The 12,807-nt window shown below is 46.2% G+C and overlaps 1 protein-coding gene across 2 annotated transcripts in view; it reads left to right on the top strand.

Moving 5' to 3' along the window:
* The window catches only part of LOC110487989 (tubulointerstitial nephritis antigen-like), a 63,758-nt gene that overhangs the window by 21,156 nt on the left and 29,795 nt on the right, over window positions 1–12,807 (top strand). For both annotated transcript variants that reach the window (XM_036971734.2, XM_036971735.2), the window contains exons 4-5: window positions 9,909–10,001; window positions 11,780–11,894. In XM_036971734.2, coding sequence (XP_036827629.1) covers window positions 9,909–10,001; window positions 11,780–11,894 — 208 coding nt within the window. The remainder of the gene's footprint in view (window positions 1–9,908; window positions 10,002–11,779; window positions 11,895–12,807) is intronic.

The raw sequence follows: 12,807 nt of genomic DNA, 5'->3' as shown, positions 1-12,807 counted from the left end.
GTGTGTGTGTACTGGCGATGCAAAGGCGAGTGTCTGGTTGGCGTCTGCCACAATTCATGTATCCATATCATATTTATTTTCACACACATGCAAAGTATCCTGTGGGTTTTTCTCTAATCCAGTCTAACTCCGGTCTATTCCTACTGACTCCTGATCTGGTCCCTCCTGTAGGCTACATAGCACACCTGGGCTCAAATACTGTTACACATCTTTTAAAGACTGAGTGTTTGCTTTAGCCTGCTTGGAGTGGTGGATGGGTGTGGTGGAGACCTATGGGTCAGATAGGAGCAGAGTTAGTAAAGGGGAGCCTATAGACGTCCAGTCTAACCTAATGTGTCTCCCACTCTCTTCCTCTCCTTTGAGAGAGACATTTGGAAGTTAAATAAGCACAGCCATGGTAAAAAATAGACCCTGCTTTCAGTACAGCATGGTGCAGCATTTAAAGGAAGAGTTTTCTTTTTTTTACAAACAAATATCAATTTGTTTGGAAAATGTATGGCATGTTATAGAAGGGTCCTGATGCCTTTTTGTGATTTCATTTCTATTGGATATATTCAGATATGCTTATCCCTGTTTCGTTCCGTTTGCTTCCGTTTAAGAAACGTTTTTCATCAGAATTGGCAGAACGAATACACCCCTGATCTCACGCAAACTCAGTTCACTTTCAAAGCAGACACATACGTACTTGTGATGGTTCACATCATTATCAAGTACCATCACCCTCTAAAAATATATTTTGGTTAGTTATTTTTGCAGTATAGTTCCAATATGATATTGTGAAGTAGCATGTGCATTAATAGTAACAGTAATACCGTATATAGTGCTGTAACTGAACATACTCAGCCTGCAAATGTTTCACCCGGTCGTTGTTTCTCTCAAAAGGCACCAGGTAAATGTGTTTCATAGATACCTGGATGCCTCTCCAAAAGACACCAGGTAAATGTGTTTCATAGATACCTGGATGCCTCTCCAAAAGACACCAGGTAAATGTGTTTCATAGATACCTGGATGCCTCTCCAAAAGGCACCAGGTAAATGTGTTTCATAGATACCTGGATGCCTCTCCAAAAGGCACCAGGTAAATGTGTTTCATAGATACCTGGATGCCTCTCCAAAAGACACCAGGTAAATGTGTTTCATAGATACCTGGATGCCTCTCCAAAATGCACCAGGTAAATGTGTTTCATAGATACCTGGATGCCTCTCCAAAAGGCACCAGGTAAATGTGTTTCATAGATACCTGGATGCCTCTCCAAAAGGCACCAGGTAAATGTGTTTCATAGATACCTGGATGCCTCTCCAAAAGGCACCAGGTAAATGTGTTTCATAGATACCTGGATGACTCTCCAAAAGGCACTAGGTAAATGTGTTTCATAGATACCTGGATGCCTCTCCAAAAGACACCAGGTAAAGGTGTTTCATAGATACCTGGATGACTCTCCAAAAGGCACCAGGTAAATGTGTTTCATAGATACCTGGATGCCTCTCCAAAAGGCACCAGGTAAATGTGTTTCATAGATACCTGGATGCCTCTCCAAAATGCACCAGGTAAATGTGTTTCATAGATACCTGGATGCCTCTCCAAAAGGCACCAGGTAAATGTGTTTCATAGATACCTGGATGCCTCTCCAAAAGGCACCAGGTAAATGTGTTTCATAGATACCTGGATGCCTCTCCAAAAGGCACCAGGTAAATGTGTTTCATAGATACCTGGATGCCTCTCCAAAATGCACCAGGTAAATGTGTTTCATAGATACCTGGATGCCTCTCCAAAATGCACCAGGTAAAGGTGTTTCATAGATACCTGGATGCCTCTCCAAAAGGCGGGTGATTGTTGGCAGGCTGATGGATTCCACATTGGCAAAGGTGTCATCGTTCTCCTCAATGGCCTGCTTTCTTTCAGACAGACGTATGTCATTCCTGGCCCTCGCCATTTCCACCACTGCCCACTCCTGCTGGTCGGTCAGCACACGGCCACCACCATGGGGTCCTCTGAGGGTAGAACAATAGACTGTCAATAGATCATACAGTAAGAATAGTGTAACATGTTTTGTGAATTGACATGCATTACAATATTAATTTACTGTAAATGTAATGGTAAAGCATAGTCCATATCCTGCAGACTTAACGGTTTTCTTGGCGAAATGTCCTAAAATGTTCTAATCTGGCTGCCTCTGCCATGGTAAGGCCTCTGTTAACCACATGGTCACCGATGATGGTCCGGACTTCATTAGACACAACAGTTCCCTGCTGTCTGCCTCCCTCTCTCTGATGTCCACCTCTCTGACAGGGTCCATGCCCACCTCTCTGACCTATTTGACAGGGTCCATGCCCACCTCTCTGACCTCTTTGACAGGGTCCATGCCCACCTCTCTGACCTCTTTGACAGGGTCCATGCCCACCTCTTTGACCACTTTGACAGGGCCCATGCCCACCTCTCTGACAGGGTCCATGCCCACCTCTCTGACCTATTTGACAGGGTCCATGCCCACCTCTTTGACCTCTTTGACAGGGTCCATGCCCACCTCTTTGACCTCTTTGACAGGGTCCATGCCCACCTCTCTGACCTCTTTGACAGGGCCCATGCCCACCTCTCTGACAGGGTCCATGCCCACTTCTTTGACCTCTTTGACAGGGTCCATGCCCACCTCTTTGACAGGGCCCATGTCCACCTCTCTGACCTCTTTGACAGGGTCCATGCCCACTTCTTTGACCTCTTTGACAGGGTCCATGCCCACCTCTCTGACAGGGTCCATGCCCACTTCTTTGACCTCTTTGACAGGGTCCATGCCCACCTCTCTGACAGGGTCCATGCCCACTTCTTTGACCTCTTTGACAGGGCCCATGCCCACCTCTCTGACCTCTTTGACAGGGTCCATGCCCACCTCTCTGACCTATTTGACAGGGTCCATGCCCACCTCTTTGACAGGGCCCATGCCCACCTCTTTGACCTCTTTGACAGGGTCCATGCCCACCTCTTTGACTTCTTTGACAGGGTCCATGCCCACCTCTTTGACCTCTTTGACAGAGTCCATGCCCACCTCTCTGACCTCTTTGACAAGGTCCATGCCCACCTCTCTGACCTCTTTGACAGGGTCCATGCCCACCTCTTTGACCTCTTTGACAGGGTCCATGCCCACCTCTTTGACATCTTTGACAGGGTCCATGCCCACCTCTCTGACCTCTTTGACAGGGCCCATGCCCACCTCTCTGACCTCTTTGACAGGGCCCATCCCCACCTCTCTGACAGGGTCCATGCCCACCTCTCTGATGGGCCCCTTGTCCACTAGCTCTTTGATTTCTTTCTCCCTTGCTGTCTATCCTGCTCCATGTTGAAATAAATTACAAGTGTTCACCCCAATTGTGGTTACCACTATGTGAATCCATCAGCAATAACCTGTAGTCATTATGTATGGTTATCATGTATCATACATGTGATTAGATGTTTATAATTTACAGTAGTCATTATGTATGGTTATCATGTGTCATACATGTCATTAGATGTTTATAATTTACAGTAGTCATTATGTATGGTTATCATGTGTCATACATGTCATTAGATGTTTATAATTTACAGTAGTCATTATGTATGGTTATCATGTATCATACATGTCATTAGATGTTTATAATTTACAGTAGTCATTATGTATGGTTATCATGTGTCATACATGTCATTAGATGTTTATAATTTACAGTAGTCATTATGTATGGTTATCATGTATCATACATGTCATTAGATGTTTATAATTTACAGTAGTCATTATGTATGGTTATCATGTGTCATACATGTCATTAGATGTTTATAATTTACAGTAGTCATTATGTATGGTTATCATGTATCATACATGTCATTAGATGTTTATAATTTACAGTAGTCATTATGTATGGTTATCATGTGTCATACATGTCATTAGATGTTTATAATTTACAGTAGTCATTATGTATGGTTATCATGTATCATACATGTCATTAGATGTTTATAATTTACAGTAGTCATTATGTCATTAGATGTTTATAATTTACAGTAGTCATTATGTATGGTTATCATGTGTCATACATGTCATTAGATGTTTATAATTTACAGTAGTCATTATGTATGGTTATCATGTGTCATACATGTCATTAGATGTTTATAATTTACAGTAGTCATTATGTATGGTTATCATGTGTCATACATGTCATTAGATGTTTATAATTTACAGTAGTCATTATGTATGGTTATAATGTATCATACATGTCATTAGATGTTTATAATTTACAGTAGTCATTATGTATGGTTATCATGTATCATACATGTCATTAGATGTTTATAATTTACAGTAGTCATTATGTCATTAGATGTTTATAATTTACAGTAGTCATTATGTATGGTTATCATGTGTCATACATGTCATTAGATGTTTATAATTTACAGTAGTCATTATGTATGGTTATCATGTGTCATACATGTCATTTTAATTTACAAACACACATTTTATTCATGTAGTTCTTAAATCCATATATTGTAGACAACCCAGTTTAAAACCTATAAGTTTACCAAACGGTTTAGTGAGTAAGCGCAGTTGGATTATTTGATTGGCAAATGTATTTAAATAAATGAGAAGAGAATTATGTTACTGAAAATGTTACTGAGGGATTTTGATTGTTGAAAATGTGCTGAAAGTTTTTTTTTTAAAGAAGAAGCCTTTTTCATGATCTGTTTTCAGTTTTGTACTAAGATATTTTACCACATACTTGTGAAAATAGTTCCAAAGTGATTAAAAAAACCAGTAACACACAGGGTTTTGGGTGGAGGACAGTACTTCTGTTCCGAGATAACCAAACACTCTCCTTGTCCCTCTCCCTCAGTGTGCCCCCCTCTCCCCTCTGCTCTGGTCAGCCCCAACTGTCCTTATCTCTTCCTCCTCCCCATTGTGATCTCCTTACAACAGTAGGCGACTGTATCATAGCAGTCATGGCTAACACTACACTACTAACATGCAGTTCAACATCTGCTTGAGTTTCTGCGAAAGCTTTGTCCATGTGTAACAGTATAGCTTCCGTCCCTCTCCTCGCCCCAACCTTGGCTCGAACCAGGGACCCTCTGCACACATCAACAACTGCCTCCCACAAAGCATCGCACCACAAAAGCCACAGCCTTTGCAAAGCAAGGGGAAGAACTACTTCACGGTCTCAGAGCGAGTGACGTCACCAATTTAAATGCTATTAGCGCGCACCACCGCTAACTAGCTCGCCATTTCACATCAGTTACACGTGCATCCATTTGTTTTTCAATGTGTAGTGTGTGAAGTGTCTGTGGCACAGGTGGCTAGTGGCATCTTAACTGGGTAGGACAGGCTTATAGCAATTGTTAGAACGGAATGACTGGAATGGTAAAACCATGTGTTTGATACCACTACATTTCAGCCATTATTATGAGACGTCCTACACTCACTAGCCTCCTGTGGTCTGTGAATATCTGCATGTGTGTTTGTTAATGTTTATTTATCTATCACCATGTGTGTGAGAAGCGTTCGTGTCTGATAAGTCCAGGCTTTTGTGGTCATGATAGGATCTGCTACGGAGGCTTCTGGTAATTAACCAGTTGGCCGTGATAATAACTCCTGATTCCTCTTTGCCTAGTCGAGGCCATGTCTGTTGCTGACACCTCACTCTTTCAGTAGCTATCTCATTTATTTGGCTCTGTGGTTGTCTTCCTATTGGTCTGGATGTAGTCGTCTTCTTATTGGTCTGGCTGGGGTCGTCTTCCTATTGGTCTGGCTGTAGTCGTCTTCTTATTGGTCTGGCTGTAGTCGTCTTCTTATTGGTCTGGCAGGGGTCGTCTTCCTATTGGTCTGGCTGTAGTCGTCTTCCTATTGGTCTGGCTGTAGTCGTCGTCTTATTGGTCTGGCTGTAGTCGTCTTCTTATTGGTCTGGCTGGAGTCGTCTTCTTATTGGTCTGGCTGGGGTCGTCTTCCTATTGATCCGGCTGGGGTCATCCTCCTAATGATCTGGCTGGGGTCGTCTTCCTAATGATCTGGCTGGGGTCGTCTTCTTATTGATCTGGCTGGGGTCGTCTTCCTAATGATCTGGCTGGGGTCGTCTTCTTATCGATCTGGCTGGGGTTGTCTTCCTAATGATCTGGCTGGGGTCGTCATCCTAATGATCTGGCTGGGGTCATCTTCCTAATGATCTGTCTGGGGTCGTCTTCTTATCGATCTGGCTGGGGTCGTCTTCTTATCGATCTGGCTGGGGTCGTCTTCTTATCGATCTGGCTGGGGTCGTCTTCCTATTGATCTGGCTGGGGTCGTCTTCCTATCGATCTGGCTGGGGTCGTCTTCCTATCAATCTGGCTGGGGTCGTCTTCCTATCAATCTGGCTGGGGTCGTCTTCCTAATGATCTGGCTGGGGTCGTCTTCCTAATGATCTGGCTGGGGTCGTCTTCCTAATGATCTGGCTGGGGTCGTCTTCCTAATGATCTGGCTGGGGTCGTCTTCTTATTGATCTGGCTGGGGTCGTCTTCCTAATGATCTATCTGGGGTCGTCTTCTTATCGATCTGGCTGGGGTCGCCTTCCTATTGATCTGGCTGGGGTCGCCTTCCTATTGATCTGGCTGGGGTCGCCTTCCTATTGATCTGGCTGGGGTCGTCTTCCTATCGATCTGGCTGGGGTTGTCTTCCTAATGATCTGGCTGGGGTTGTCTTCCTAATGATCTGGCTGGGGTCGTCCTCCTAATGATCTGGCTGGGGTCGTCTTCCTAATGATCTGGCTGGGGTCGTCTTATCGATCTGGCTGGGGTCGTCTTCCTAATGATCTGGCTGGGGTCGTCTTCCTAATGATCTGGCTGGGGTCGTCTTCCTATCAATCTGGCTGGGGTCGTCTTCCTAATGATCTGGCTGGGGTCGTCTTCCTAATGATCTGGCTGGGGTCGTCTCATCGCTCTGCGTGTTTTGGTGGTAATTTTCTGTCTGACTGGGGCGTGACAGGGAGTCCCTAAAACAGGACCACCGATACAGCAGACTCTCTAGTTTGAGGTGTATAGGTAGAGCTGTGTGAGAGAGACCAGTCATTAGGGTTCATAGTATCTAAGGTTGAGGATAAGAAGTTAAGTCATCATCTTCCTTTAGATAGCACTGTATGTGACCAACCTGTGTGATTATGTCACTCATTATGAATGCATAGATTTTTATAATGAATGTTTACAACAAGTCTTCTATTGAACTATGGCTGGCAGGCCCTAAACATATTATACACAGTTGGCTTAAAGAGGTGTTACCATGACAATGTACAGCTACATCACACACTCTTCCATACAGTATGTTATACAGTAGGCCTATCAGATTATATGGCCCAAATGGCACCCTATTCCCTACATAGTGCACTACTTTTGACCAGAACTCTACGGACCAATAGTGAACTATATGGGGAATAGCGTGCCATTTGGGGCACAGCGTATTACTGTACTGTACTATGTGTCGCTGCTAGTTATTTCTGGGGGTCTTGGCACACACACACATTCCCACAGCACAACACAGACAGTAGGAATGCTCTATATCAGTGGATCTCAAACATTTTAATGTGGTCATGTTTTAATATCCACCTAACGAGTCCATTCAGACTGGTCAGTATTCACTCCCCCCTGGTTCTTCCTGACTAAAGATGGATATGTTTCAGTGCTCTGTAGCCTTAAAAGGTCTCTTGTTCCTCCCCTTCATTCCCTCTCTCTCCCTCCTTCTGCCCCCTCTCTCTCTCTCCTTCTGTCGCACCCCCCCCTCTCTCTCCCCCCCCCCTCTCTCCCTCCTTCTGCCCCCCTCTCTCTCTCTCCTTCTGTCCCCCCCTCTCTCCTTCTACCCCCATCTCTCTCTCTCCTTCTGCCCCCCTTCTCTCTCTCTCCTTCTACCCGCATCTCTCTCTCTCCTTCTGCCCCCCCTCTCTCTCTCCTTCTGCCCCCCCTCTCTCTCTCCTTCTACCCCCATCTCTCTCTCTCCTTCTACCCCATCTCTCTCTCTCCTTCTGCCCCCCCCCCTCTCTCCTTCTACCCCCATCTCTCTCTCTCCTTCTACCCCCCTCTCTTTCTCTTTCTTTTCCCATTCTCTTTGCCAAGTCTCTTGTTCCACTTGTTCAGTCTCTCTCAGGGAATTCGAGTATACAGCATAGCTTCTTATTTATTTGTTATTCTTCAAACGTTCTCTGTTGACTGTTGGCTTCCTTGTCCCTTTTGTAATTTAGAAAAATGTCTTCACAACGGTGGACAACAATCAGTAAATGACATTGATCACTTGAACTTCAGTGTGTGCAAAACATTAATACACTTCCAGTTATTATAATTAAGCCCTAAAAATGTGTCACCATTAGTCATGAATCTAAAGCAATGTTCTCAGTTCTGACCCCTGTCAATTCTAACTTTACGTCTCCTGTATCCTCCCTCTGCTGCCCTCTTATTTTATCTTCCCCCTCTTTATCTGCCCCTTTCCCTGTCCTTTTTACATTTCTCTCTCTCTGTGTCTCTCTCTCTCTCTCTCTCTGTGTCTCTCTGTGTCTCTCGCTGTGTCTCTCTCTCTCCGTGTCTCTCTGTGTCTCTCTCTGTCTCTCTGTGTGTGTCTGTGACTCTCTCTGTGTCTCTCTCTGTGTCTCTCTCTCTCTCTGTGTCTCTCTCTCTCTCTGTGTCTCTCTCTCTCTCCGTGTCTCTCTGTGTCTCTCTCTATGTCTCTATCTGTCTCTGTGTCTCTCTGTGTCTCTCTCTGTGTCTCTCTGTGTGTCTCTGTGACTCTCTCTGTGTCTCTCTCTTTGTCTCTGTCTCTCCGTGTCTCTCTCTGTGTTTCTCTCTTTGTCTCTGTCTCTCTGTGTCTCTCTCTTTGTCTCTGTCTCTCTGTGTCTCTCGTCTCTCTCTCTGTCTCTCTCTCTGTGTCTGTTTCTCTCTCTCTGTCACACCCTCTTTCTTCTTTCTGTCTATTCCATTCCCATCTCTCCTCTCTCCCCCTCAACTCCTAACTCTCTGCTCTCTCCCCCTACCCTCCTCTACCTCTCTGCTCTCTCCCCTCCCCTCCTCTACCTCTCTGCTCTCTCCCCCTCCCCTCCTCTCCTCTACCTCTCTGCTCTCTCCCCCTCCCCTCCTCTCCTCTAACTCTCTGCTCTCTCCCCCTCCCCTCCCCTCCTCTACCTCCCTGCTCTCTCCCCCTCAACTCCTCTAACTCTCTGCTCTCTCCCCCTCCCCTCCTCTACCTCTCTGCTCTCTCCCCCTCCACCCCTCTACCTCTCTGCTCTCTCCCCCTCCCCTCCTCTACCTCTCTGCTCTCTACCCCTCAACTCTTCTAACTCTCTGCTCTCTCCCCCTCCCCTCCCCTCCCCTCCCCTCCCCTCCCCTCCTCTACCTCGCTACTCTCTCCCCCTCAACTCCTCTCACTCTCTGCTCTTGCCCCCTCCCCTCCCCTCCTCTACCTCCCTGCTCTCTCCCCCTCCCCTCCTCTACCTCTCTGCTCTCTCCCCCTCCCCTCCTCTACCTCTCTGCTCTCCCCCTCAACTCCTCTAACTCTCTCCTCTCTCCCCCTCAAATGCTCTAACTCTCTGCTCTCTCCCCCTCCCCTCCTCTACCTCTGCTCTTTCTCCTCCCCTCCTCTACCTCTCTGCTCTCTCTCCCTCCTCTACCTCTCTGCTCTCTCCCCCTCCCCTCCTCTAACTCTCTGCTCTCTCTCCCCCTCCTCTACCTCTGTTCTCTCCCCCTCCTCTCCCCTCCTCTACTGCTCTGGTCTCTCCCCGTCCTCTCCTCTACCTCCCTGCTCTCTCTCCTCTACCTCTCTGCTCCCCCCCCCTCCTCTACCTCTGCTCTCTCCCCCTCCTCTCCTCTACCTCCCTGCTCTCTCTCCTCTACATCTCTGCCCCCCCTCCTCTACATCTCTGCTCTTCTCCCCCTCCCTCCTCTACCTCCTACAGTACGTGTGGAACAACTGGGCGTTGGGAGTGTGAGCAGCATGCCTGTCTGATAGAGAATGACATGATCCAGGCTGTCAACAGAGGAAATTATGGGTAAGAGCACTTAAACACACACACACGTATGCACACACACACAAACATACCCATGCGCGCTAGTGATGCACAGGTTGACTCATAACCTGCGGGCGTGTTTACGATCATGAAATATTGTGTGGATCAAGGGTGAGTGGTTGGGGGCGGGTTGAATAAAGAGTTAACTCTTGTGCAATTTATATCTATAGTCTACTGTGATGTTTTTCTTTCATTATCTGGCATTAATGCGTAAGCCTAAACTTCAGGGCCTAACTCTACGAGTGTCAAATAGTCTACACGCCAATCGCCAAATGCTTTCGGGAACAGGCAGAAAAAGTTAACATCAATCCACGGAGGTACAAAGGACAATGTCAGAGTTGAGTTCAATAAGGGAGAAGCTGCTAATTCGACATAACATAAATATAAGGAAGGCCAGAAAAGTACCTTTTTTACATTTGGAAGATGCTCTTCTCCAGAGAGACGTACTAGAGCATTTAGGGTTAAGTGCCTTGCTCAAAGGCACATCGACAGATTTTTTTCACCTAGTCAGCTCGGTGATTCAAACCAGCGACCTTTCAGTTACTGGCCAAATGCTCTTAACCGCGAGGCTACCTGCCACCCATGAGTGGTAATAGAGGATGATAGCAGGGCCGGTTATGTTGTATGTGATCAAAATCAAATGTTATTGTTCACATACACATGGTTAACAGATGTTAATGCAAGTGTAGCGAAATGCTTATGCTTCTAGTTCCAACTGTACAGTAATATCTAGAAAATGATGATTGTGAAGAGCCGTACAAGACGGGGACTTCAAACAGGCCTATGGCACATGAAGGGAACTGTAGCCTACTGTTCAGATGGGTTAAACGGAAACTGAAATCTGGACACTGACTGGAGGTCTATAACCTCTCACACAACCTTAATACTAACTCTTACAGTAAAATGATACACCAATTGTAGGCTACATTTTTACTCAGGAACAAGAGTGGAGAAACATGATTTCTTTCTTTCAGCATCTTGAGAGAATGTGAATGTGCAGTTAGTAGAGGTGTAGAGGTGCTGTCTTTATCAGCATCATAAAAGCTCATAGTATTTCAACCACAGAAAATATGCATCCAAGCAGAACTGAAATCTATCAGAAACATGTTGGGTTGTTTTCACAGCTTTCCTATCGCCTTTACAACCAGTCAAACTGATGTCGTTTGGACATTTTGCACAGGAAATCTTTCCCTTAGTTCCATTTGTTGTTGCTACATTCTTTACCCGGTCCCTAAACGTCTTTGCTCCCTGAAAGAAGCAGAGATGACAGAGAAAACTTTGCCAATGTCAACTAGATTGAAGCATTCATTCGATCAATTTATTACATTATTCTAGTGAGCAAGGATTTATTTCGGTCTTCTAGGGTAGGATACTGTATAATGACAGAAGAGAAGTTGCATGGGTCTAATTATAGACAAGTTGACTAACAAACAGCCTCTCAAAAAAATCATTCCGCTGTCTGACTGTAGGCTACTGTGCATTTTCTATATTAGCGGGTTAGTGTTGGGTGTGGGCCTCAGATTTTCACTTTAACAAACAGCTGACCCGTTCACCACTGCCTCAATACTGCCTATCAAGTCTGCGCAAGGAACTACACGTCGCGTTCCCAATTTCACGGGGCGTTCTTGTACGTAATACGTAAAAGGACACTGCAACACTCCGTTGGCGCCGTTTACGTGAACTATGTGGCTGCCTTAATGCACACACACACACGTTTCTCACACTCACTGTTTGGACTTTCCTCTCCTCTGCGTCCCTAGCTGGCGGGCAGCAAACTACAGCCAGTTCTTTGGCATGTCATTGGACGAGGGCCTGAGGTATCGCCTGGGGACACAGAGGCCCTCCAGGACTATCATGAGCATGAACGAGATGCAGGTGAGAAGACCTGTCTGCTGGGTAGGAAAAGGGTTGGGCTTGGTGATTCATGGGATACATCTCGAATGGCACACTATTTTATAACATTTTATGTAAAGATTCTGCTGGCCTGGCCTGTGTCATTACCAGCTATGGCTACCAGGTGAAGCCTGTTATTGGTCTGTTGATAATTCTTTGTCTGTCTGGATCTTGGAAGCCTACTCTCTGCTATGTGCCATCTTTAGCTTTGTTTACATCTAACCAGACAGATTATGTAAGAGCCCATCAGAGACAGGTTTAGGAGAGAGAGGATGGGGGATAGGATAGGGGTAGAGGATAGAGGTGGAGGGGGAGTCGAAGGGATAGGATAGGGGTGGAGGGAAGGATGGGGTGGATGGTGTGGAAGAGAGGGGAGGATGGGGTGGAGCCATCTCCATTTCAGACAACACAACTGACTGGCCTTCCTCTCTCCCCCCTACCCTTCCCAGCCACCATCCCCACCTCTCCCCCTACATCCTCCAGACGTAACTCCCCCACTCCTCCTCCCTTCAAATTGCTTCTCTCCAATCCCCCACTCCCCCAGCCCAACATGCCCCTACCTGTACCAGGAGCCAGATCTAAGCAGGAGAGCTTATTCATAGATCTCTCTGTCTGTTGTCTGTCTCCCAGCTCAGTCCCCACACGTCTAACAGTCATACTGGGTAATGGATAGGCCCACTCCTAACTCCCTAACTCACTCCCACTCCACTCCTAAATCCTAGGGGGTTGGAGCCACACACACACATAGATATTAGCGGAGAGGAATGTGAGGAGGACGTATCAGCCGCTGTGCTCTGTCTAAACAAAGATAGAGTTACATGCTAATGCTACACAACGGCAGTGTTAAGCATGCCTCCCACCTCCAGACCTGGCCTGTCTACGTCCCAAATTACAC

The sequence above is a fragment of the Oncorhynchus mykiss genome, chromosome 30, assembly GCF_057628025.1.
Source record: "Oncorhynchus mykiss isolate SJ-2025 chromosome 30, ASM5762802v1, whole genome shotgun sequence".
Taxonomy (NCBI): domain Eukaryota; kingdom Metazoa; phylum Chordata; class Actinopteri; order Salmoniformes; family Salmonidae; genus Oncorhynchus; species Oncorhynchus mykiss.
The sequence above is the reverse complement of the archived record's forward strand: the minus strand, read 5'-3'. Positions and strand labels throughout refer to the sequence as shown.